General features: G+C 34.0%; 1 protein-coding gene across 6 annotated transcripts in view; it reads right to left on the reverse strand.

The window, feature by feature from the left end:
• The window catches only part of MCM8 (minichromosome maintenance 8 homologous recombination repair factor), a 63397-nt gene that overhangs the window by 16191 nt on the left and 19492 nt on the right, over positions 1-27714 (reverse strand). For 5 of the 6 annotated variants that reach the window (XM_074209487.1, XM_074209490.1, XM_074209491.1 and 2 more), the window contains 10 exons: positions 24478-24563; positions 18301-18452; positions 17838-18033; positions 16349-16379; positions 15453-15593; positions 9926-10067; positions 5600-5795; positions 4848-5067; positions 4313-4522; positions 3042-3118 (listed from right to left, as the gene is read on the reverse strand). In XM_074209487.1, coding sequence (XP_074065588.1) covers positions 3042-3118; positions 4313-4522; positions 4848-5067; positions 5600-5795; positions 9926-10067; positions 15453-15593; positions 16349-16379; positions 17838-18033; positions 18301-18452; positions 24478-24563 — 1451 coding nt within the window. Of the gene's footprint in view, positions 1-3041; positions 3181-4312; positions 4523-4847; positions 5068-5599; positions 5796-9925; positions 10068-15452; positions 15594-16348; positions 16380-17837; positions 18034-18300; positions 18453-24477; positions 24564-27714 lie in introns of those variants that run through there. The other variant, XM_074209492.1, reaches the window with a different exon arrangement.

Below are 27714 nucleotides of genomic sequence, written 5' to 3' on the forward strand. Positions count from 1 at the left end.
GGTAACTGACATAGAAGTCATTTCAGAATTTGTTATTTGTGTTCAGTATGATCATTGACTGGGTTAGAGTTATAACAAAAGATTTAATTTCTTTTTTTTTGCAAGGCAATGGGGTTAAGTGGCTTGCCCAAGGCCACACAGCTAGGTATATTAAGTGTCTGAGGCCGGATTTGAACTCAGGTTCTCCTGACTCCAGGGCCGGTGCACTATCCACTGCGCCACCTAGCTGTCCCCAAAAGATTTAATTTCAAGAGCTTTTAGAAGTAAGACTTCATCAGGAGGTAGTGACAAACTTTCCTACCTCAGGAAAGTAAGTTAAGGGTTGAAGTGGTAAAAGTAAGCACCTTGATCAATTGAGTCTTGACATCAAATAGTCTATTAAAAAAAGTACTTGGGGGCATTAAGAATATTGCAGTCAGTGTTGGAAAGGATGTGGGAAATCTGGGACACTAATGTATTTTTGGTGGAGCTGTGAACTTATCCAACCTTTCTGGAGAGCAATTTGGAATTACACCCAAAGGGCAATAAAAATGTGCATACCCTTTGAACTAGCAATACCACTACTGGCTCTACACCCTGAAGTGATCATGAAAAAGGGTAAAAACATCACTCGTACAAAAATATTCACAGCAGCCCTGTTTGTGGTGGGAAACAATTAGAAATTGAGTGAATGTCTATCAGTTGGGGAATGGTTGAACAAATTGTGGTATATGTATGTTATGGAACACTATTGTTCAATTAGAAACCAGGAGACATGAGAATTCAAGGGAAGCCTGGATTTTCATGAACTGATAGCGAGTAGGATGAGCAGAACCAGAAGAACACTGTACACAAAAACAGCAACATGGCCATTGATCAATCTTGATGGATTTGCTCATTTCATCAGTGCCATAATCAGGGACAATTTTAGGGTATCTGTGATAGAGAATACCATCTGTATCCAAAGAAAGAATTCTGGAGTTTAAACAAAGACCAAAGTAAGTCTATTACCTTTAATTTAAAAAAAAAAAATGTCCAATGTACTACGTAATTTTGCTCTCTCTTATATTTTATTTTTCCTCAAGGATATGATTTTTCTCTCAACATACTCAATTTTGATCAATGTATAGCATGGAAACAATGTAAAGATTATCAAACTGCCTTCTGTGGGGGGGATGGGGGAGGGAAGGGAGATGGGGGGAAAATTGTAAAATTCAAAATATTATCAAAAATGATAGATAGAAACTACTATTGTATATAATTGGAAAACAAATGAAATGTTTACATTTAAAAAATAAAACAAAAGACACCAAAAAAAAAAGAAACTGCTGAAATGAATATCTAAAAAATAAAAATAAAATTTGCTTTCTCTACCTTGCTAAATGACTGAATTAGATGCAACTTTTTGCAGGGTATCTGCAATGGAAAATACTATCTGTATCTAAAGAAAGAATTGTGTAGTTTAAACGAAGGTATCTTGTTATGTAATTTTGCTATCTCTTATATTTTTTTTCCTTAAGGATATGATTTCTCTCTCAACACAGTCAATTTTGATAGATGTATATAGCATGGAAGCAATGTAAAGACTATCAGACTGCCTTCTGTGGGGGGTGGGATGTGAGATTGGGAGAAAAATTGTAAAATTCAAAGAACAATTAAAAAAAAGAATACTGTGGTCAGGGGTGGCTAGCTGTGTGACCTTGGGCACGTCATTTAACCCCACTGCCTTGCAAAAACAAAACAAAAAAATGGATGTTGAAGAATACTGCAGCCAGAGGTTAATGTCACAAGACCTATATCCTCAGCCACACCACTTCCCCTTTTGTGAAAACATCTTAGAGATAATCAATAGATTCCTAATAAACTTTTTTTTTTTAGGTTTTTGAAAGACAATGGGGTTAAGTGGCTTGCCTAAAGCCACACAGCTAGGTAATTATTAAGTGTCTGAGGCCACATTTGAACTCGGGTATTCCTGACTCCAGGGCTGGTGCTCTATCCAATGTGCCACCTAGCTGCCCCAGTTCCTAATAAGCTTTTGAGATGCAGAAGTAAATGAAATAACTTTCAGTTACACTAATCAAATCCAAAGGCATCTTATCAACTTACTGCTTTATAGTGGAATCTGTCCAATACAATTTCTTAAGTTTTCAATCTTTTTATCAGGTTCTCTGAGAAAATCTAGCCTTTTTTTTTTCCCTTTTCAGAAGGCTCTTACTCTTCCTATAGTTGCTTTGAGTATTGGTCCCTGTTTTTCATAAATATTGTACAGATTTTAACTTAGTTACTTCAAAGTCCACTGTTGTTCATTTACTGTTCAAAAAGTAAATGTTAAGATTAGTATTACAGTGATATTAACATTGAACACTGATTTAAGGATGCTGCTAAGTCAGTCTCTTTTTTTGGCAAGGCAGTAGGTCTTAAGTGGGGTTAAATGACGTGCCCAAGGTCACACAGCTAGGAAATTATTAAGTGTCTGAGGCTGGATTTTAACTCATCTCCTCCTGATTCCAGGGCCGGTGCTCTATGCACTGGTCCCCCTAGCTGCCCCTCTGCTAAGTCTTTTGACTCAGTTCTATTTAAGCTCTGGATTCAAGTTCAAAGATGTGGTTTATAGTTTTCTTTGGTACAAATTAAGGATTTCACATTTATTGAGTCCAAATGACATTCGAAAGTCATTGGAAAAGCTTCCATGAAGAAGCTGCTTAATGTACTTTTCAGTGCAGTCATGTACCCATGTATATAAAATAGTATGATATTTTGATGAGATTTCTCTTTGATTTTACTGTATTTAGTATTATTGAGTAGGGATGGTGACAATTTTAGGGCTATTCAAAACCATAATGGGCTTAAACTGTCTCCCCTAAAATGTCATATTTTGTATCAATTATGTTATTGTATTAGTGGCATGTTTCAAATAGAGAACAATTTTCTTGTTCACATTGTTATTAAAGAAATAAGAGTGATTCAATAGAAAAATCAGTTACACATAAATTAACCTTCTAAAGGCAATGAATTGTCATTATTTCATCATTTCTTAGCTTAATTTAAAATGTGAATCTTACCTGTACTTCATAATTTCAACTATGTCTTTTGCATCTTCTTTGGTTGCTTTTTCCCTTAATTCCAACCTTGTCCGAGCCTTCAATAAAATCCATAAGATATTTTCAATATTTGTAGGTAATACAAATATATTTGCCCCCTCTAGAATAATAAATACAACCAGTAAAGTTGGTTATACTGTATGAATTACATATGTTAAAGGTACAACTCCAAACATATATTAGCTTGTTATAAATTGAGAAATGATTATCTGAAATATTACTATAGCAACACAGTATGACACTTCTTACTCTGAGGCTTCATCACAGGGTAAAGATGATACTGGTTGGGGGCAGCTAGATGACGCAATGGATAGAGCACCAGCCCTGGAGTCAGGAGGACCTGAATTCAAATATGTCCTCAGACACATAATAATTACTTAGCTATGTGACCTTGGGCAAGTCACTTAACCCCATTCCTTACAAAAGAAAAATGACCCTAGCTTATCAAAGGTTAAAAGAAGTACAGCTGGTAGCAGGTCTACCAAACTGGAAAGTTGTTAAATATAAACACATGTTGGCTTATAATGTTTCTTGTCAGTAGATTATACTAGCTAAGGTCAAAGAGGCTCATCACAAGTACTGACAAATAGCTGATGAATTTTTTAGCCCCAGGCATCACAAAGATTGTCTTCTATGGTGAGGAAGTGTTCTGAACTACATCAGTAGAGGAGGTTTACTCACATGGATAAAACATGAACCCCGAAAGTATTGAAATGTTAAACCAATGAGATGAAAGTATAAGCCTTCTGTTATTCATGATAGAACTGTCAAATTTTAGAATAAAATACTGACATTCTTAAGCTATAATTTTCATTATATATCTATCTTTATGAACTTTTGGTAACTGGAGTTCTAGAATATTTCCTTCAGATACTTCAAAGAGGAGATTATGGGTCTGTCATATCTGCTCTACAGGGAGTTAAGAAGCAGTCCTGCTGGCTAGAATGAATTGCCAATAGTGAAACACAAAGAAATTGGTTTGCTAGCACAGTGTTCATGTGTGTTCAATATATAGTGAAACACAAAGAAATTGGTTTGCTAGCACAGTGTTCATGTGTGTTCAATATATCTATGAAAAAATTTATATCCTTTATTTTCTGATTGTATATGAAATATCCAGGGGTTTGTTCATGAAACAACAAATCTGATTTTAAAACTAATAAAAGTACAGCAAAACTGCAGTAAAAGTAAAAAAAATAAAAATTATTAAAGTATCTATAACTGAAATTAACCTCTGTTAGACGAATTAGTGATTCCAACTGCCGTGTGGTAATTGGTGTACCATTTAATCGCTGAGTTTGTTTCCGAAGCTCAAGATAAAAATCCTGAAGAATTTGAGCAGCTTCTGGAGATAACTTTGGATGAACATACTGTCGAGAATATCCAACATATTTTCTCAATAAATGATGTGGTATTGGATCTAAGTTTTCTCCAGGAGAAACCTAAAGCAAAGATTCAAGTATATATGGATTACAGATATGTAGATAATAAAAAATGTTTACTAAATAATGATTTATCAAATATTTTAAAATTTCCAGATATTAAGTCTTATAATGAAGATTCCAACTCTTAAAATCTATTTGAGTTTCATTATTGTAATAAAACTAATACTGGTCTGTTAATAACCCTCACATAATACATGAAGTAAAGAGACAAGTGTATATAATATAAATATACAATATAGAAAATAACATTAATTTCCTCTTATCTAAACATGAACAGAAGAAAAATATTGAGGAGGAAACATATTTATGAGGAAATGTCTACCTTTAGTCTTTCTGATAAAGGTTTATCAGAAATGATTTCAAGTAAAGAGGTATTTGAATCCTGACTGTTCATATGCGACACTGGGACACTTGAAACTATTTTCTTCTTTCCAGCTCTTATTGCCATCACATGTTCAGAAAGTAAATGGTCATGATCTTCATTTGGGGTGTCCAGTAGGATAAATACCAAATCAAATCTGGATAACAGAGCACTCCCAATTCTAGAACAATAAAAAGAAACAAGAACTAGAAAATCTACAAATTTGTTTTCCCATTACTCAAAAATTTCAAGTAAAATTTTAAGTTAACAAAAGAATAAGAAAATTTCATTTTTAAGATAAAACAGTAAACATAATACAATGTAAAGGTTAGCAATTCTTGGCACATACACACACACGTAAAAATATATAAATGTATACATATTTATATGTTTTCTTTTCCTATCTGATATACTAGTGAAACGGGCATTGCTTCCTTCTCTCCTACTCTCACTCCAATATCTCTTATTTATTACTACTCTGATCCCAATCTTAGACTTGATACCCCTTTCCTTGGAAGGAGTAGTGGTCACAATTCAAATACCACTTTCACTACTTCTTGACACATTAATGAGGCTTGGCTCCTTTAATACTATTCTTAAGTCAAGCATCTACCATTTGGAAAAATATATATATATCTAAATATAACTGGTCACATAATTAGAAGGAAAAAACCACCATTTTATTGAGTCATAAACTGTTAATAAAAACTTACTTTAAATTTTCAGAAACAGTTTTGGCTTTATTATAATGTCCCCCAACTGGATTTGCTGCAGCAATAATTGAAGTTCTTGCTGGGAGGCTGCAGACAATGCCAGCCTTAGCAAGGCTAATGCTTTGCTGTTCCATAGCTTCTAACAGGGCTTGATGCTGATTTCCCATCTTATCAAATTCATCTATTCCACAAATACCTGTAATTAAAGTTCCAGATTAAAGGAATAACTGTTATCATGGCACTCTTAAAAAGCTAAATATAAGAAAAACTATTGCTCTAAACATAACTAGTTCACAATTTAAAAACAAATGCAAAATTAATATACTATATTATACATATAATACACATATAAAATTTACATAGTTTAAGTTGAAACACCAGTATTTCTTTAAATATCAATAATTTCAAGGGGCAGCTAGGTGGTGCAGTGGATAGAGCTTTGGTCCTGGAGTCAGGAGTACCCAAGTTCAAATCTGGCTTCAGACACTTAATATAATTAACTAGCTGAGTGGCCTTGGGCAAGCCACTTAACCCCATTTGCCTTGCAAAAAACCTTAAAAGAAAAACAAGAAAAAAAAAAAGTAGCATTGGTCAAATGGAAAAGAAGAAAAATGAGGTACAAAAGCTCACTAAAGAATTCCTTAAAAATTAGAATTGGGCAAGTGTAAACTAATGATTGTATCAGATATCAAAAAGCAATCAAAATTTTAAAAAATGAAAAAATAGAAGTAAATGTGAAATATTTCTTTGAAAAAACAACTGATCTAGAAAATTAGACTGAAGGGAGATAATTTTAAAATTAGTGGACTATGTGAAAGCCATGATCATAAAAAGCCTCCAGACCTCCTCTTTTAAGAAATTATCAAGGAAAAATGACTTGATAGTCTAGAACCAGAGGGTAAAACAGAAATAATCTTACCTATCACTTTCTAAATGAATGACTCCTTCAAATGAAATGAAAACTCCCAGGAATATTACAGCTAAATTCAGAGCTCCCAGGTCAAGGAGAAAATATTGCAAGAAGCCAAAAAAGAAATAATTCAAATATCACAGAGCCACAAGATAAGTCAAGATTTAGCAGTTTCTATACTGAAGAATCAGACAGGTTGAAATCTATTACTTCAAAAGGCAAAAGAGCTAGGATTATAATCAAGAAACACCTAGTGAACAAGAGTATAATCGTTTAAGGGAATATGGACATTCAATGAAACAGATCAAAGCTGAATAGAAAATCTGACATTTTCTCAAAAGCAGCATAAAAAGATAAACAGGAAAGAGACATCATAAGGAATTCAATAAAGTTAAATTATTTATATTCTCACATGGGAAAATGATACTTGTAACTCCTAAAAATGTTCTCATTATCAGAGCAGTTATAAGGAGCAAACATAGACAAAAAGTACAGGTATGAGTTGAATATGATGGAATTATTACCAAAAAATAAAAAATAAAGGGATGAGAAGAATACACTGGGAGAAGGGGAAAGGGAGAGGAAGAACAGGGTACAATATTTGAAATAAAGGGGCTTGAAAGAGATTTGATAGTGGAGGAAGAGAGAGGGGAAAGAATGAACTTTGCTCTCAGCAGAATTGGTTCAAATTGAATAACAAACATATATACACACACAATTGGCTATGGAAATGTATCATATGTATATGAATTGTCCCCAGGCTATGAAAGAGTCCAAAAAAAGAAGGGATGGGGGGGGGCTAATAGAAAGAAGGGCAGATTGGGGGAAGTAAAAATCAGAACCAAAGAACTTGAGAATGGACAAGGTAAAAGGAGGGAGAGATAGTGTGTAAAATAGGATGGAAGGAAATACATAGTTGGTAATCATTACTGTGAAAAAAAAATCTTTTACACAAGTTTCTCTTATAAAGATCTCATCTCTCAAATATATACAGAAGACAGTCAAATTTATAGAAACAAAAAGCATTTCCCAATTGATAGTCAAAGGATATGAAGAGGTAGTTTTCAGACAAAGGTATCAAAGCTATTTATAGTCATATAAAAATATTCTAAATTACTATTGATTTGAAAACTGCAAATTAAAACAATTAAAACAATTCTGAACTACTACCACTGGTACTGAGGTACCACATTACCACTGGCTAATATGATAGAAAAGGAAAATGACAAATGGAGGGGATGTGGGAAAATTAAAATACTTGGTGAAGTTGTATACTGATTCAGCTATTCTAGAAAGCAATGTGGAACTATGGCCAAAGAGCTATATACATAACCTTTGACCAAACAATATCACTACTAGACTTTTATCCCAAAGAGAGGAAACAAAAATGAAAAGGTCCTAGATATAAAAAAAATATCATAGCAGCTCTTTTTGTGATGGCCAAGAGCTGGAAATTGAAGGGATGTCCATCAATTGGGGAATGTCTGAACAAGTTGTTGTATATGATTGTGACTGATCTAAGAAATGACAAGCAGAATGCTCTCAGAAAAACCTGGACTTATGTGAATTGATGCAAAGTGAAATGACCAAAACCAGGAGAATATTGTATACAATAATAGCAATACTCTATGAAGATCTACTGTGAAAAACTTAAATTATTCTCATTAATGGGGCAGTGAGCCAAGACAATTCTCAAGGACTTAGGATGAAAGGCACTGTTTATTTCCAGAGAAAGAACTGGTGGAACCTGAAAGTAAATCACCTTTTTCCTTCTTTTTATTTGTCTTGATTTTTTCTTTTCCTTTTATAGCATGATTTACATGGAAATGTGTTGTTCATAACTATACATGGCTATTTCAAGGGGGTAAAAGAGGGAGGTAGAGAATTTGAAACTCAAAATTTGAAATCAGAATGTTAAAAATGTTTTTACATGTAATAGTGGAAAAATAAAATATTAAATTAAGCAAAAGATCATTAAAGGAGAGAAAGATACCAGTGGCATGATAAAAATCTTGGACCTTATTATTCCTAAAAAAAGTTATTGATAGAGAATCACACCTACTGACCTATATATCTATTTCCTATCCATATCAATGTTTTATAAAAATCTTTTACATATGTATTGGGGTCCACATTTGCAATTTTTATTTTTTCACAAATTTTTAAAAAGAAATTTTTAGATTTGCAGTAACTTTTACAATTATGAACAGTGTAACAGAATAATTTATAAAAATATATAAAGATGAAGTAAAACCTTAAATTTTTAGTTTTTTGTATGAAAGTTCTTTAATTTTTCTAAAACAAAACAGTAACATCAAATTTTGAGATGTTATTCACTGTTCCAAAACCATGTTTCCACTTGAGAGAATAGTTCATTTAGATTCCCACTCTATTCCAAAAATTCCAAAGGGCTAGTGATTAAAAGCTCTGTATAATACGTCCCAGAGCTGTGAAGTGCAGATTGTAAGATCACTTGTATAATCATAAGAAGCTAAGTAGAGGCCCTTCACCCTTGTTTTGACTTGTCTTGGTGACCAAGACCAGTAAGGTGAAGGTAACTCAAGGTCTTAATTTATTTTAGAACCTCTGGACCATCTCATCCTCCCCAGCCGAAGGAGTACATTCATCTTATGACCACCTAGTCAGCAAAGACTATTCCTGCTTTGTCCACCCCATGACCATGCTAACATACTGTTTTGCTTAGTCTAGGTTTATTCCTAACCTATATATCATATGTCAACCAATGGGATTACCATGTATTTGAGATAGCCTTTCTTGAATGTCAAGATATCAGGGTCTATCAAAATTGAAACCTGGAAGGAGAGGACATCTCAGATTCTGAGGAAGTTCTGAGGTTCACTTCATTAGAGGGGTCTATGGACCCTTTACTAAAGAGCCACTGACCCAGAACTTTAATATGTATAATCGTTCTCTTTAAGATATAATATTTACTATATGATTTTTTTTATACTTCAAATTTCCAGTTTTCAAACTCAACACCTATTAACACTCATGATGAATACTGGTAACTATGAATAATTTTTTCCCCACAAAACCCAGTTTTAAATAAAATGATATACAGCCCATAACTATGTTTTGGGTCTCAGACATTTCTGAAAATCCAGAATATTAAACTTTTTTACATAGGAGATAATATGCTTGGAAGAAAACCATATCTTAGGTCAAAAATGTTTAGGGGCTGCCCCAATATCAACTGTGTGATACTATTTCCAAGCAAATAATTTCTAGCTTTTCAAAATATAAAAACTGATAATGCTGCTAAGCTAATTTCTCATTATATTGGTACCATTTGCTGCCAATTATTGAGGTACCCATGTTTACCAATAAGCAATGGGAGAGAAAATAATAAAAAGAATCATTAGTCTACTGAATATGGATTCATTTTTGTTTCTTACCTTGATCACCAAGTACCAGGGCACCAGCTTCTAAAGCAAAGTCTCCAGATGCACTATCTTTCGAAAGTGTGACAGTCAGACCAGATGAAGTAGTCGTATTACCACAAACATAAACACCACGTGGGGCAACATTACACACTGCCTAAGAAAAATAAAGTAAGGTTACTAAAAGAAAAAAGTGAACTTGCCAAAAAATAATTTCATATTTTATGACACCTTTGGATTCTTTAATTCCTTCATTACTAATTAATTGCTAACTTCTCTTTGTTTTACCTTTTTTTATATTTCTTACAAATATCAATTCCTCTCCATTTCTACTACCTCCACCATAGACTCTATCCAAGTCTATTATTGATCTCCTAGTCTTTAGTCTTCCCTCTACTGATTCATTGTTCTGATGGTAGAATATTCCCAAAGTAAAGTTTTGATCATGCCTTCATTCAGACACTTTGAATGCTGCCAAAACTGGCTACTGAGGAAAGTTTGAATTCCTCCTAATATTTAGTATATTTTACATTCCAAGATTTGGCTGCCACTTTTCCCCAGCCATATTAATATTAGCTACTCTCTGAGCATACCCTATTTGTTCTATCTGGAATATTTTCCCCATCTGTTTAATCCTTACATATTCTTCAAGACCCAGTTTAAATGACAACCTCATGATGAAAATTTCCCTAATCTCTATCTCAGGAAGTATTCTTCTCATCTTCTAGATTCCTATGCTTTGGTGGATCCCTGCTTCAGGACTATTTCCAATGCCAGGTTGTCCTCTGGGTCCAAAGATCTCTTCCATCTCCTGCCCTCTAGGCTTCTTCAGGAAAAGAAAGTCACCTCTTCCTTCTGATCATGTTCTTATACCTCCACCTGTGATTGTCTCCTATAAGAACTATCAGGAGTCTCAAAGGATACAACATTATCACCTGTCAGAAGGTTGAACTTCAAAACAAAGATCTTTTGCCAACTGATACTTTTATTTTTGTTTCTGTTGGCAGACTGCAAGAACATAAAACTTAACTGCCTACCTCTTCTACCCTAACCTTAATCCCCAACTCTGTCTCACCCCAGATCTGCCTGCCCCTTCCCTGTGTCCTCTGGAATACTTAATCCCTAATTCACAAACTGTGATCTTAAACCCCCCCCCCCCACTCTTTCCATCTTCTGGTCCTCATAGAGACTTGACTAACTCTTGATAAAACTATTTCTATTGACACTAATCCTGGTGGAGTAGGCAGAATACTCCTTGTTTCCCATTGCACTTTCAGATTCTCTCTACCACTTGATATTAAGCATCCTCTCTTCTTCAAGAGGTTCAAACCATACAAATTTATCACTATGTCTAGATTCTGATGGCTGTTATTTATCAAGCCCCAGGAAATTTTCTTTCTTTCTTCAATTCCTTCAACGACTGTCTCATAACCATATCTCCTTCCTATTTCCTGCCTTCAAACTAGGGGATTTAAACAAACTCAACAAAGATCTTCAATTATTCTAACTTCTCAGTTGTCCAATTTTTCAATTCTATCTTAACTACACAAAGAGAAAGTCATACATTCTATCAAGATAGCACTTTTAATGTTCCATTACTTATTTTCCAACTCATAAATTCCTTTATCAGATCATAATCTTTTATCTTTCTACTTTTCCCGATGCTTTATGACCTTTTCTTCATCCTTCAAGCATGACCTCCAGTCTACCCACTCTTCAACTCTTTCTAAAACCATTAACTACACTCTGGCTACTTTCTCTTCCTTTCCCTATCTTGAACTGTTGGTAAATCAATTCAACTCCACACTATATTCTACCCTCACAAGCCCTTTGTCCTATTGATGATGACACCTTACCAAATATGAATTCTGAATTACTTCCACTATTTGCCTCTTTCACACCTATTCATATACTGCTGAAGAGAGATAATGGTAATCATGGAACTATGCTGACTAGATTCACTACAATGTGATCTATTAGACCATTTTCCATGAGCTCCTCTTATCTTATATCATTCAGTCATTTACGTCTACTATCTACTTCTTTACTCCAGTCTCAGATGAGTCTTTTTTCATCATCTTACCCTCATTTAATCCTACCATCCCTGTTAGCTATCACCCCTATCTCTTTACTTTATGGCTATGTTCTTTGAGGAAGTGGTCTAAAATCAGTGCAATCTATGCACTAAATTCTCTTCAGTCTGGTTTCTAACTTCATAATCTCAGTGGTACAATGGATAGAGTGCTAGGTCTGGAAGATCTGAGTACAGTTCTAGTCCCAGGACTGACTAGATATGTGATATTGCACAAGTCACTTAAACTTCTGTTGGTCTCACCTATAAAATGGTGATACTAATATAATCCCTACCTCCCAAATGATAAAATACATGTAAAGTGTTGAGCACAGTGCTTGGGATAGTAAACAATAAGTACTTTTCCTTCTTTCAGAATATTTCTATTCTTGGCATCCTTCTGTCTCTTCAAACAGCTATAATCCTCATTCAGCCCCTTGTTATCTCTTGCCTAGATCACTGCATTAGTCCTCTAACTGGTTTCCTTGTCTCAAGTTTTTCCTTAAGCCAATTCATCTTCAACTCAATGGCCAGAGTAACTTTTCTAAAGTATAGATCTGACCATGTCATTTCCTTGCTCCATAAGCTAGTGACTTTCCCTTACAGTCAAAAATAAAACTTCTCTGTTTGACACTCAAATCTTTATATAACCTGGTCCCACCCTCCCCTTTCAATTTTCTTACATTTTATTCAATTCTATAAACACCTGCTATTTCTCAAACATGATACTCCATCTTTTGATTATCTTTGCAATGGCTATACCTATGCTTTAAATGCTTTACTTCCATTTTTTGGTTTTCCTAGCTTCATTTAAGACACAATTCAAGTACCTATCACTATGGGAGGCCTTTTAATAGCACCTACCTACTTCATATTTTTATTTTAATTTTTTTATTTTTTCTATCCAATTTACATTAAATTCCAACTGTTGCATATATTTCTTGTAGGTACCTCTTTATTTATATATTGTTTCCTTCAACATAACATACACTTTTTAAGGTAGACTAATTTTACACTTGTTTGCCCTTTCAGTGATTGGCACAAGTTCTGACATATTTAGTGCTTAATAAGTGATTGCTAATTGACAAATTTGGACTTTTATATTCTAGGCTATAACATAGTTATTTGTTTTTGCTACTTGCTTTATCAGACTATAAAACATAGTAACAGAAGAGACTGTCTTATTCATCTTGATATTCTCAAGCATACCTTATGTATATTGTAGATATTTAATAATTATATTTGTTTAACAATTAATGTTAAAGTTCAAATTGCAAAAGTGGTATTGTCATTTTTCAATTCAACAAATATTTTAAGCACTTGTTTTGTATAAAGCATTATTTATTTCTTATATGTCTTTGTGTAAAATAGATTTATTGTAACAGCCACTAAGAAACAATCTTTCTAAAAATGCTTGAATCTAAATCTAAAGGAAACCCAACTGGGATTTAAGATCCTGCCTAATTCAGAACATTTAATTAGTAAATCATATAGGTAATTTGAAAATAAAGAGTAACCTATAATTTGACATAATCAAATCATATTTTCAGCATGTGGTATTTAAAATATTACTAATGGAAACAGTTTACATAATTTTTAAAAAATATAGAATTATAGAAATTATAAAGAAGTTAAATATTTTAAACAAAATAAAACTATGTTAACAGGTCCAAGATCTGAAAAAAAATTAGTTTAGAATTAAAAATCCTCTTGATTGTATTTAATAAAGGATTCTAATAAAAACTGAAAATATAAGCAATTTCACTGGTATTGCTCAGGATTGTTACATATAAAGTTTACTAAGTATTTACATTACTATGTATTACATTGCTATGTATAGTCAATCACATAATGAATGATTTTAGAAAAAGACACGGGGGAAAAATAATTTTATATGTTTAAAAACAAAATTAAAAAATTGTACAATGAGAAATCTGTAAAACATATTTCTAAAAAATGACATGAATGGCTTACAACTGATGTCAAACTTTGGTCAAAGAATGATGATAAAGAAAGTGGTTAACAATTCAGGCCTCAAGAGCTCATGGTCCTGTGGACATAGTGCTGGACTTTCAGGAAGAAAGATATAGGTTTGAATACCACCTCATGATAATTCATTCATTTGAAAAATGGAGATAATACTAGTACCAACCTTACAAAGTTTATATGAGGATAGTGTGAAATATATGTAAAACACTTTTAGGCTATTGGGTATTGTTAGCTGTCATAATTATTCTAAGTGAACACAATCAGATGTATATCAAAAAATATGCAACATAATAGAATGAAATAAAAAAGCATAAAATCTTTGTTTACTATGTGTCAAGCTTTTATTACACCATGTATATAATATTTTCTTAATACAAATTGCTGTATTAACAACTGAAGGAATGAGCAAAAGCCTCTAAAGCATTTGGTCCTTGAGGTGGGTCTTAACCATTAATTAAGGACCAGGTAAATAAAAAATTTGACATTATAATTCTCTGAATATTCAGTAATTCCTCAGCTTTTAATAGTCACAATTTCCTAAAAGGTCAGTTAATTTTTACTTTGGTCTCATCAATGAGTTAATTCATATCACATAATAAAAGCAAGGACAGACAAGAAGGGAATTTTAATTGGGGAATTGCCTTTTGCCAAGACATCAACTTACTTGAGATTTAATCAATGGTAGGCAGGTGATGGCAATTTGAAATGAAGGCCCCAAAAGAAAATTATGTCCCTGACTTATTATACCAATCTCCTTAAGTTATGCACCAAATGCTTATCATATGCAGAATAAGCCTGATAAAATAAACATATTACATATTCAAATCATTATCATATCAATAAATTACATATTCCTATCAATATCATATCAATAAAAGTACCATGTTGAATCCCCTTTCTGGAGGCTCTCAAATCTTTCCCCAGGTGAGCACTGGAGGGGCGGGAGACTAGGAAGACAGACAAGGATGACAAGTTCTCCAAGACCCCCAAGTACTCCCTTTGTACACCAAGGTCTACTCCATTCATTGAACCAAATACCAGGGCTTAAATACCTCCCCAGTCTCTAATCTACTCCCATAGCACTTAGTAAGATAAGGCTCTGGTGCTCAATGACACCAGGTGAAAATAATTAATAGTGTTCCCATATACAACAGTACCTAGCAGTACCAGGCCATAGGGTTGCAAATACAAAAGTGGGAGCAGTTTTATACTCCTGGGGTTTGAATACTCCAGGAGGGTTATAATACATTTACAGACAAAAAAAAAAAATGAATACAGGATATGTATAAAACAAACAAAATTATGGGGGAAAGGAGCAAAAACTTCTGAAGCAATTGGCACTTGAATTGGGTCTTAACCATTCAGTACTTATATTAAGGGCTTCTTCTCCCAATGGAAAAGTGATAGATTTAAGAGAAAATTATAAATTTATAATTATAAATTACTTGCATTTTACAAGTAAAATATTATGTGATAACCTACTTGTAGCATCTGACTCTTTCCCAATCCTGGATCTCCAACCACTAGGATGTGTGGGTCTCCTCGAACTGGAATTCTGTTTTTGTCATCCACAAATCTCTGGCATCCTCCAAAGAGTGCTAATGCCAAACCAGCTTTAACAAGCTAGGATGTAAAAAAATAACTGGTAAAAAATCGGGCAAAAAATTAACACCTTCATTTTGCCTGCATTTCTAAAACTGTATTTCTGAAATTATAACAAGAGCTCATTTTATGAGTTATCTGTCTAATTTTCTTAGTCACTAGTAGGTGACTACTATTAAGGTTACCTTACAAGTTTACAACATTAATTTGTTAAGTGTAATAACTCAGGTGACTACATTTAGGAGAAAAAAGTCAATCAATCCAATAAATCAATCAATAAACATTTATTAAGTACCTGCTTATAAGCTAGGCATAGTGTTAAGTGCTGGGGGATACCAAAAAAGATGCAAAAGACAGTCCCTGGGGGCAGCTAGGTGGTGCAGTGGATAGAGCACTGGCCTTGTAGTCAGGAGTACCTGAGTTCAAATCCACCCTCAGACACTTAATAATTACCTAGCCATGTGGCTTTGGGCGAGCCACTTAACCCCATTGCCTTGCAAAAACTTAAAAAAAAAAAAAAAAAAAAAGACAGTCCCTGCCCTGAAGTTTATAGTCTAATGGGATCAACTCACAAACAAATATATACAAAGTAAGTTATATACAGGCTAAATAAGAAAGAACTAAAAAAATTAAGGTCAATTAAAAACCAATCATTTTTATATATTGAGCTATTTTACATCTATTTTCAAAATTCTTCAGAGGTCACATTTACTAAATGAAGACAACATATTTTCCTTTAAAAATCAGAATAAAATTAAAGAATGTATAATACTTACTTCATGACCAAAAATTACAGGGCAAAGTGAGCTGAAAAACAAACAGAACAAGGTTTGAAATACTGCCAACTTCATTATCCTTTTCCCCCACATTTAACTATGATCTAAGGAATTTTCACTTGATATTTTTCCAAAAAATATTTCTACAACTTTTACAAAGACATTTAAGTTTTGAAAACAATCTCCTTTGGTGACATATGATAATGTTAAAAAAAGGGAAGAATATTAAATATGCTTCAACTATATTGCATGCAGTAAAGGCATTTAATAAACACTTCGCTTATCGTAGAAATTAACTGATATCCACAATAACACTTTGTAAACATAAAATACTTCATAAATCTGAATTACCATTAAATAGAATCAAATTAACAAAATTAAATATTCTATTCATCATTAGATAAATATAATCTAAGAAGAGCCACAGAAACAGTGTCAAATGTTTATTTATAAAGAGGAGGGTTGGGGCGGCTAGGTGGCGTAGTGGATAAAGCACTGGCCTTGGAGTCAGGAGTACCTGGGTTCAAATCTGGTCTCAGACACTTAATAATTACCTAGCTGTGTGGCCTTGGGCAAGCCACTTAACCCCATTTGCCTTGCAACCCCCCCCCCCCAAAAAAAAGAGGAGGGTTGGGAGAAGTGGAGAATAAACTGCAGATCCTGAATTAGAGTCTTCTAGTTTGCATGATAAGAATAGTATCCTGGTGAGTATAATTATAGCCCAGAGACTAATTTCGACTTTTGTGAGTTTTTATCATTTTCTTATTCAGAATGGCATCTCTAAATGTTTACAAATAAAGAAAAGTTGATGAACCTTGAGGCAAAGTGTGGCATAGTAGAGTTCTGGACTTAGACTCAAGGAGACCTGAGCTCCAAACCTCTGATATTTACTTGCTAGCAAGGTTTGGCAGTCATTTAACCTCTTTGAGGCAGACAATTTCCATACTCAGTGTACTATCAGTGCCATAGTCAAGATTTATGAATAATAGAGAATTATCAAATTAATATTTCAAATTCACAAAATCAAAAAACAACTGAATATAAGTACTTTACTTAGAAAAATATTTATATTCCTATAACAATAATCCTTTGTGTGTTCAACTGAATGTAAATTATAAGCCATTAACAACTGAAGTTTATACAGGGTTTCAAGATTTGTAAAATGCTTTATGTACATTTTTTAATTTGCTCTTCACAACAGAACTGTTGAATTGGTACTAGTATTATTATCCATGTCTTCTAGATGGGGAAATTGAGACCCAGAAGAGTTAAATGATTTGCTCACAGTCTTATCAGCTACTGTCAGAAGTGGGATTGGAACTCAGGTCTCTGTTAGCTCTTAAGTACAGGGCTCTCTTCCAGAAAGAATGAAAATGGAAATGACATTGCAAGGCAGGACAGTAATGAAGCAATAGATCAGTAAGACATCTCTATTATATTATAATGAGCTTCAAACATTTAACTTAAGTATTAAAATAATTATTCATACTTGACAATAAGCTTAAAAAGGTTTTCTTCAGATTGAATCTCTTGGATAGCATAAAGATCTTTTAGTGAAAACTCCATAGATGTTCCATAATTTGCCCCATCTTCAGAAATTTTTGTTTTTTGTCCTTTGCTATTACTGACAGAATTTGCTTCAATGTATAAGAGGAACATGCATTTGTCATTCTTATTTCGAGAACCTGAAAAATTAAAACAATTAAAATCTCTTTATTCAAGTTACAAAAACAAAAGGCATGGTGAAATACAAAAGAAACTTCAAATGGAAGTAAATATTCTACCTTCATAATAAACACTATATCTAAAACCTAGAATTTTACAATTAGATTGGAAAATATCCCAATTCCCTAATTTAAAAAAATGAACAGAAAATGAATAACTATTGAAGGATAAGATAGACTAGTTCTTCAAAAAGAAAAATATATGAAAAAGTAAAAGTCATAGCATACCTTCTTCAGTATTTGATACTTTAACAATTCCTGTAATGGTGACTATGTCTCCTGGAACACAGCTATCTACAAGGTCTTGAACAAGCTCACATTCTATTGTTCGAGGAATCCGGCCTGCTTCTCTTTGGTCATCTGACATCAACTCCTGAATTCTACAAAGACAACAGCAATGTTCAAGTTTAGAGAAACACTAATTTAGATTCTTCTTTTATTAAAAATTCAGTCACCAAATATTAAAGTATCCCATAATATGGAAGCAAATTAGACATTGTATACAGTAATAAAACAACATAATTCCTTATCACTTTTTAAATTTAAATAGTGAGTCTAAAGCTTACTTTAGCAGATTCTATATTTTGGAATAATAAGCATGATATAAGAATACTACATGCAGGCGCTTCTTCTACTGTTGCAAATTGTAGCCCTTAACATGGTTTGCAGTGCCCTAGAAAACCAGCTTCTTTAGGTGTTGTAGAAAAATCAAATCAAATCTATATCCGTATATCTATGGCTACATTTTATCCACTAATTTTAACTTCTAGTAATGATGTCTTTTAAACTTAGCTAAGCAGAGGACAAACGTTTCAACAGACCCTGTAGGCCAATCAATCAAGATTTTTTTAAGTGACTGCTATTTGTCAAGTGCTAAAGATAAAGAGCCAGTGAAGCTGACTCATTAGTTGAGGTGGAGGAGTTGGCATTTTCCTTGTTCCCCATAGTCAGTTCCAGGTTCTTCCTCTACCACCATTACTTAGTAATTTTTACTCCTCTGACATTCACTTAATCCATAACTGCCACTCTACTTCCTGCCCTTATTATAAAGAGGTTTCAATATACAATATGATACTCCCTCTGGCACCTGGCACCCCAATCACAGAATTTTTCAACTAATTCATCTCACATGACTTAATCCTTCACTCCTCCTCAGTAACAATCAAAGATACCTTTGATCTTGCCCTAATCTTTCTTCACTTCTCTGCAACACTTGATACTGTCTGTTATTCTCATCTCCTTGTTACTCTTGTTTTCCTGATCTTTCCTCCATCTCCTGGATTTTCATACAGGTGTCCCAGAGGGATCTATCCTGTGCCTTCTTCCCATCTCTATAATGTTTCACTTGAATTCATCAACTTCTACAAATTTTCCAATCTGTATTATCTCTATCCTACCTCTTACCCATTCTCTTCTAATGAGAAAACAAAAACTTGTTACAAAGAAAATAATCCAGTAAAAATAAATTCTTGCACTGGCTATGTAAAAAAATAAAGTCTCACCCAGTACTGAATTCATTATCTCTTTATCAGGAGGTGGTGGCATGAGTCTTCTAGAATAGAGGTCACTCTTGAGTTCCTAAGTGTTTAAGTTTTTTGTCTTTGCTGCAAATTTTTCCTTCATTTTAATCTTCTTATTTTGACTACAGTGGTTTTATTTGTGGAAAAACTTTAAAGAATTTCATGTAATCAAAACTGTTCATCTGACTTCCTGTGATACACTCTCTCATTTGGTCACGAATTTTTTCCCTTTCTTTATATGAGAAGTAATTTCTTCCTTGCTCCTCCAAATTATTTCTGATTTCAATTTTTTTGGTTATGATTTAAATTTTTATATTAAAGTCATATTTTTGGAGCTTTTCTTGGTATATGGTGTGAGTTGTTGGTCTATACATAGTTTCTATTAGATTGTTTCCAAATTTTATCAACAATTTGTGTTGAAGTGAATTCTTGCCCAAATAAGTGGGATCTTTCAGATTATGCTTCTGTGCTTATTTGTTTTTATATCATGTGAACCTATTCTCTTCCAGTAACCAATCTAGTTTTTAACCTAGTACCAAAATGATATTGGGCACTGTTATTTTTAGGGCAGTTTGAGTACTACTGGGCCCTCTTCTTTATCACTTTTTTTCCATTAATTCCTTTAATCGTGTTGATCTTTTATTTATCCAAATGAATTCTGTTGGGTTTTTTGGTATCTACAAAGTAAGTTTTTGGTAGTTTGATAAGACACAATATAAGTAAATTAACAAGTATCATTGTTATTTTTATAATATTTTCTCAGATTACCCAAGAGAAATTATTGTTTTTCTAATTATTTACAACTGCCTTCATTTCTATAAAAAGTGTTTTGCAGTTCTGTCCATATAGTTTTTGTGAACATCCGGTGGGTATATTCCCAAGGATTTTATACTTTGTATATTAAATTTTTAATGAGATTTTTTTTCTCTTTATGCTAGATTATGTAAGTAAAATGTAAAAATGCTGATGATTTATATGGCTTAATTTCACATCCTGCAACTTTGTTAAAGTTAAATGTTTTAATCAATTTTTTAGGATGACTCTAGGATTCTTTAGGTCATCATATTATCTGGAAAAAGTGATAATTTTATCTCTTCTTCACCTATAATTATTTCCTTGATTTCTTTATATATAGTCTTTTTTTTTTGCAAGGCAAATGGGGTTAAGTGGCTTGCCCAAAGCCACACAGCTAGGTAATTATTAAATGTCTGAGGCTGGATTTGAACCCAGGTACTTCTGACTCCAGGGCTGGTGCTCTATCCACTGTGCCACCTAGCTGCCCCTCTACATAGTCTTATTGCAATATTTGGCACAATACTGAATAGCAATTGTAATAATGGATGTCCTTGAGCAAAGCCCTATGGGCAGCTAGTTTGGGAGGTAGCCTCTACCTCAGTCACAGGAATTCTCACCTTCTGGACAGTGTGGGGTGGGAGTGTGGGGAGAAGAGGAGGCTCTACTGATCTGGGACAACAGGCCCAACTGTACAGCTGATGGGGTCCTGGGAAAGAAGGAATCAGAACATAGCCAATGAATGCAGAAGCAATAGTGAGGGATGCTGTTTAATTTAGCTGTGGACACTTACAGAAGAACTGAGTTCTTAGGTAATGGTTCCAGACCAGAGAGGAGAACTGAAGGTTAAAAGCCACTGGAAGGGGGCAGCTAGGTGACGCAGTGGATAGAGCACCGGCCTTGGAGTCAGGAGTACCTGAGTTCAAATCCCATCTCATACAATTAATAATTACCTAGCTGTGTGGCCTTGGGTAAGCCACTTAACCCCATTTGCCTTGCAAAAACCTAAAAAAAAAGCCACTGGAAGGTTCTCGGGAGTAAGAGCATTTCCAGCATAAAGTGCTGAGGGTCCCCAGCTGTGGCTTTGAGGAGAAAGGAGAGCAGTGGTTGGGACCTGAACAAAGCCACTGAGACCAAAGGCAACATCCCCCAGGACCCCAGGACTAGGAACAAATATAACAATAAGCTTCTACAATTTCTTTTTGAATAAGGAGACAAACAAGAAAGAACTCAACTTAGTCTGAAAATAGAGAAAACCAGTGTTCATCTTAAGAGAAAGATACTGAAACAAATAAAAAAGCCTCTCCTACCCCCAAAGGTTAACATCAGATGGTTACCTGTCCAAAAAGAATGCACAGAACTCTAAAAAGACTTTAAAAAAAATATGAAATAATGAGGAAAAATTTTAAAAATGAGAACAAAATTACCTAGCTGTGTGGCCTTGGGCAAGCCACTTAACCCCATTTGCCTTGCAAAAAGAAAGAAAGAAAGAAAGAAAGAAAGAAAGAAAGAAAGAAAGAAAGAAAGAAAGAATAAAAATGAGAACAATTCAAGAAAAACAAGAAGATAATGAAGGAAAGTCAACCAACTGGAAAAGGAGATAACAAAATCTTTTTTTTTAGGGTTTGTTTTTTTTTTGCAAGGCAAATGGGGTTAAGTGGCTTGCCCAAGGCCACACAGCTAGGTAATTATTAAGTGTCTGAGACTGGATTTGAACCCAGGTACTCCTGACTCCAAGGCCAGTGCTTTATCCACTATGCCACCTAGCCCCCCCATAACAAAATCTTAAGGAAGAAAACAACTCCTTGAAAATTGGAATTGGGCAAGAGGAAGTCAGTGAAAATAACAAAATAAAATATAAAGATTGGAAAAAAACAGGAAAGAATGTGAAACACCTCATAAGAAAAACAACTGATCTGGAAATCAGATCAAGAAGAGAAAACATAAGAATAATCAGACTACCTGAAAGATATGATCAAAAAAACTTCTCTTGATACAATAATATAATACATAAAATAAAGAAAAGCATCCTGGAGGGTTAGAACAAGAGGGGAAAATAGAAATAGAAAAAATTCACTGATCACCGCCTGAAAGGGATCCTAGAAGGAAAACTGACTGGAATATCATAGTTAAATTCCAAAATCCCCAGGATAAGGAGAAAATATTGAGAGGAATTAAAAAAAATCAAACAATTCAAATATGTCAGAACCACAATTAGAATTATACAAAACCTAGCAGCAGCTACATTAAAAGACCATAGTTCTTGGAACATTACATATTGAAGAACAAAAGAATTATGGTTGTGACCAAAAATATCATGCCTAGCATATCCTGAATGGAAAAAAAAAGGATGTTCAATGAACTAGCACTTTCAGATTTTGTGGCAAAAAAAAAAAATCTGAACTTAATAGAAAATTTGAAATACAAGAATTAAGAGAAATATAAGGTAAACATCAAACACAGATTCAATAAGGACAAATCATTTACTATCTGTACATGGAAACATATACCATATATCAAAGACTGCTATTTGAAATTGACTAGTTCAAAGGAAAGATTGGGGTATAGCAGAGCAAGACGGGATTGTTAAAAGTAAAATGGTGTAGAAAAAGAAAAAAGAGTTATCTTATACAAATGAAATGTGAGAGAAGGAATTGATATAGAGGAATTAGATAGGGAAGAAGAACTTGTAGTTCTGGAAACCTACTCTTACTGGGAATGGGTTAAAGACTGTGTTATAGGGTGGGAGAATAGGATAATATGGTATACATAGAAGGGTATGTAGATCAATGGGGACTGGGGTATAGAAGGGTGTATAAGGGATTCTTGGAAGGGTTGCAGGTAAAGGACTAGGAGGACTAAATAACCAGTAGAAGTAAAGCAGAAGAGTGAGGAAGGGTTGTTGCTTTCAGGAAATGTTTTGAAGATGAGGTACACATAAACCAAATATATAGATATCTGTGAATACTTATCTATGGGCATGTATGTTGATGTGTATATATGTGTGAGTACTTATACATGAAAATGTTTATGTACGAGTGTGTATGAATATGTTATGTATGTATGTATATTTCCATGCTTAATTGTAGCCGTTGGGGGGGTGGGTGGGAGGGAATAAATATATAAACAGTCCACAGCAGAGAAAAAAAAACTGACAAGGAAGTAAAGAAAAAAAAATTTTGAACACAAAGTGTAGTATTTATTATATAGGCTTTCTTGAAATGAAAATTCATTGCTTTATATTATGAATCCCTTGTATGTTTTGTTGTGCAATCACAATTTTTTTATTTTTGTATTCAAAATAAAAAATAAAGATTTACTTATTTCTGTGTTTTCCCGTATTCTTTTTTTCTGAACAGGAAATAAATTTTGTATTTTGTCAAAAAAATTTTTTGTATCTATATCTGCTTTCTTGGTTTAAATCTAACCTGGTCAGAATGTATAATTTTTATAACTTGTTGCTGTAATCTCCTTGTTAACAAGTTATTTAAAATTTTTACATAAATTTTCATTAGGGATATTAGTCTATAGTTCGTGGGCAATTTACTATTTTTGTTGATATTCATACATTTCATTTAGATCATCAGTTTTATTAACATATAAAATGGATAGGGGCGGCTAGGTGGCACAGTGGATAGAGCACTAGTCCTGGAGTCAGGAGTACCTGAGTTCAAATGTGACCTCAAACACTTAATAATTACCTAGCTGTGTAGTCGTGGGCAAGTCACTTAGCTCCACTGCCTTGCAAAAAAAAAACAAAACCCAACAACAATAAAAAAATAATTGGATAAATTATTTCCTAATAATTTCATTTCTGTGAATTTATCTTAAAAATATATTAGTGATTATGCAGTGTTTTTTTTGTAATATTTCCCCCATGGCCTATCACCTTATTCAATGAATAACTAAAATATGATACAATATATCCTTCATCAAACCCTTCATCACATAAAACCTATGCATATTTCCTGATCAATGTTTTTATTTCCTGTTGAGCTAGATATGACAAATTTTCTATAGTATGATAATAACACCTGTATATATAACTTTAAGATTTTTAAGAAACCTATAATCTATTTTTGTTGTTACTTACTTAATAGATTGCCAATCCACAGTAACTGTGAGAGGAGAGCTTCGGAGGGCAGTGAATGTTTTCCCATGACACACAGGCACAGGACACTGGAACAGAATATATTCAGTGTTACATTTTGTAAGATTTAAATGCTTCTTAGAAAAATATAAATGAAAATGTCTTATTTACACTGTTTTGGTTAACAATTTGGCACCATTTTAGTAATGTTGTTTGAGACAGCAAGAGCTCCAATGGTTTGAAATTGCCTGTTTTATAAAATCTAAATGCTATCTAGGGGTCAAGCCCTTCATAATTTACTTTCATTGTACCTAGTTAGCCTTTTCCACTATTTTTAATCCTACTGTCTTATTAAGCATATACTGGATGCAGAGTGCTCTGGAAGAGACAAAATATAGTCAAATTACTTACCAATATATTAGGTAAGTCACCTTATCCTTTCACACAACATATTCATTCTTGCCTCTAAGACTGTCTTCTCAATCTTGTAATGCCCTTCTGCTCTGTTTCCAACAAATTGTATATTCTACTGATCAAGTCTGACTTGTCCAGTTAAAATCAAAATTTTTTTTATATTATAGACTATATTTTTATACTACACATAGAGACTATAGTTTTTATATTTAGGCTATAGAAGTTAATTGATACTAGTCATGTTGTGTCATTAACTCTTTTTGCTCTTGATTATTCTATTTTGTGTCTTATCTTATATTGTTCTCAACTTATGAACAGGTTGTTTTCTAGAAGTTCAAAAGTCAATCTCTTTTATTACTTGGAATATACCTTTCAATAGAAATAATATTCTAAAAGATAGATGCATAGGCTAGCTAGATGATGACATAGTTAACAATACTAGTATGAGTTCAAGGTCTTGGGAGCAGAGCAGGGGGTTATTCAATCCATGGAAGACAGCAGAAATCTTTTATTCTAAGATTAGTCCTAGAAAAAATTTTGAACGAGGGTACATTTTGGTATCTTTGACATCTTCCTATCTTCATTTCTATGCCTCTCCTCTACCATCTGGCATTCTTCTCATGTGCCCTTATGTGGTCCTCACTACAATTCTCTTATTATTGCATCAATCTGATCCTGTATTCTAAAGTGCTCTAGAATCTAAAATAACTTAACATACTTCTCCTCCCACCAATGCTACTTATTCTCTCAAGATAACTTATCTCAGCTAGAACTCTGAACAAGGGTTACTAACCTTTTCTTATGAAGAGAACTTTGGCAGTCAGATGAAAATAAATAAAATAAAATGTGACTATAAAGGAAATCAATTATTTTGAAATATTGTTATCAAAATAAAAAACTTACATATTTCCAAATTCATAGACTCAAGGTTAAGGACCCCTGTGCTAAAAGAAAAACAAATTGATTGCTCTAATTTATACTAAATGGTCAACTGGTAAGAGCTGTAACTGATGGAATTGAATGTTATTAATTTGGTGATAAAATTAACAATGAAAATATTTAGGTACTATGGAAAAAGATATTTTAGTGGCAGGTAGGCAAAAGTAGGTCAGTCCTGTCAAAGATAGGCTCCGATAAATTCTCTCATTGTTCAAAGATTTTTCCTTTCTTTTACTTCTGAAGTTATAGAGTCTCTAACAGTTCTATATTTGAAAATGATAGTTGCTATGGCAACCAGAACTGGCAAGGGCAAGTAAAAAAGGTGTCTGTGTGTGTGTGTGTGTGTGTGTGTGTCCCAGGGTCAAATAGGTTGTAAGATGACTTTAAATAGGTTTTTATGACTACAAATTAAAGAGCTTGAAGAAATAGAATTTCCTCACCTGGTTATCCCCTATACCAATGAGATCATAAATCTATTTATACACACACACACACACACACGCAAAGTGCCTGATAATACTGTTGACAATAAATGACATTGCTCTGCCTGTTTTACTTACTTGTTTGCTACATAGTAACTGCAGAGAACTATTATTTATTACACAGTATTAAGTTCAGCATTTGTTGTTACATCATCTCATCTTTATGACCCCATTGGGGTTATGAAAATATTGAACAAACAAGTTTATCATTGTTTATTAAATAAAATTTTAATTATCATTTTTACAAAAACATGAAACCTGATCTATTTATTATATATTTTGGTGTTTTTTATACTGAAAACAACTTGAGATATATTGATTTTAGGAGTAGGTTCAGAGAATAAATATAAGAACATTTTAAGAATATTGAAAAAGAAATGTAGGGGGCGGAGCCAAAATGGTGATAAGAATGGATCCTGTCTTAGATGCTCTCTCATAAAACTCATAAGCTAAGGACTCTAAATTTTCGAGAGACAGAACCCACAAAGGGACCCAGTGAGACAGTTCTCCTACTCAAGGTAACCTGGAAAAGAGCAGAAAGGCTCTTCTCCCCGGGTTCGGAGGGTCACCCGCCAGAGGGGTGGCCCTGCGAGAGCAAAAGAACTTCACCGTCCAGAGGCAGCCCCAGGGCGCAGGAAGCAACAGCTCACAGCAGCCGGGGTGTTTCCTGAGCTACACCCCGGGGAGCACCGGGCACAAATTGGGGGAACAGCGGGGATACCTCTGCCAGAGCTAGCATGTGAAGCCCAGCCCTCAGGGCACACAGAGAGCCTGAGAGCCTAGTTCCAGGAACAGAAGCAGGTAGGAGCCCCCAGGGCATGAGCCCATTGAGCTGAGGGAGGGGAATGAAGAGAGAGACTGCAGAGCCCTGTCCACTGCCCCAGAATAGGACTCTGGGGCTCTGACCACATTCAAATCCTGATCGCAGTCTAGGCCCCCCCCATAGAACAGCAGCACCCCACCTCAGCCCCGTGGCAGAGTGGGGTGCATATGGTTATTCACAGACCAGGAGGGAGGACAGAGCCTCACATACTGAGACCCTTGTGGGAGTGTCCCCAAAAGCTCAAGAAGCACCCCCAAAACAGGATTAGGCTGAGAAAATGAGCAATCAGAGAAAAAAGAGGAAGACCATTGAGAAATATTTTGCTATGAGCCCAAGAAGGATCAAAACACTCAGTCTGAAGATGAGGAAGCACAAGCTCCTGCATCTAAAGACTCCAAGAAAAACAGAAATTGGGCTCAGGCTATGACAGAGCTCAAAAAAGACTTTGAAAATCAAATGAGGGAGTTAGAAGAAAAATTGGGAAAAGAAATGAGAGAGATGCAGGAAAAACATGAAAATGAAGTCAGCAGCTTAGTCAAGGAAATCCAAAAAAATGCTGAAGAAAATAGCATGCTAAAAACC

Source organism: Macrotis lagotis, chromosome 1 (assembly GCF_037893015.1).
Source record: "Macrotis lagotis isolate mMagLag1 chromosome 1, bilby.v1.9.chrom.fasta, whole genome shotgun sequence".
In the NCBI taxonomy this organism is placed as follows: Eukaryota; Metazoa; Chordata; class Mammalia; order Peramelemorphia; family Peramelidae; genus Macrotis; species Macrotis lagotis.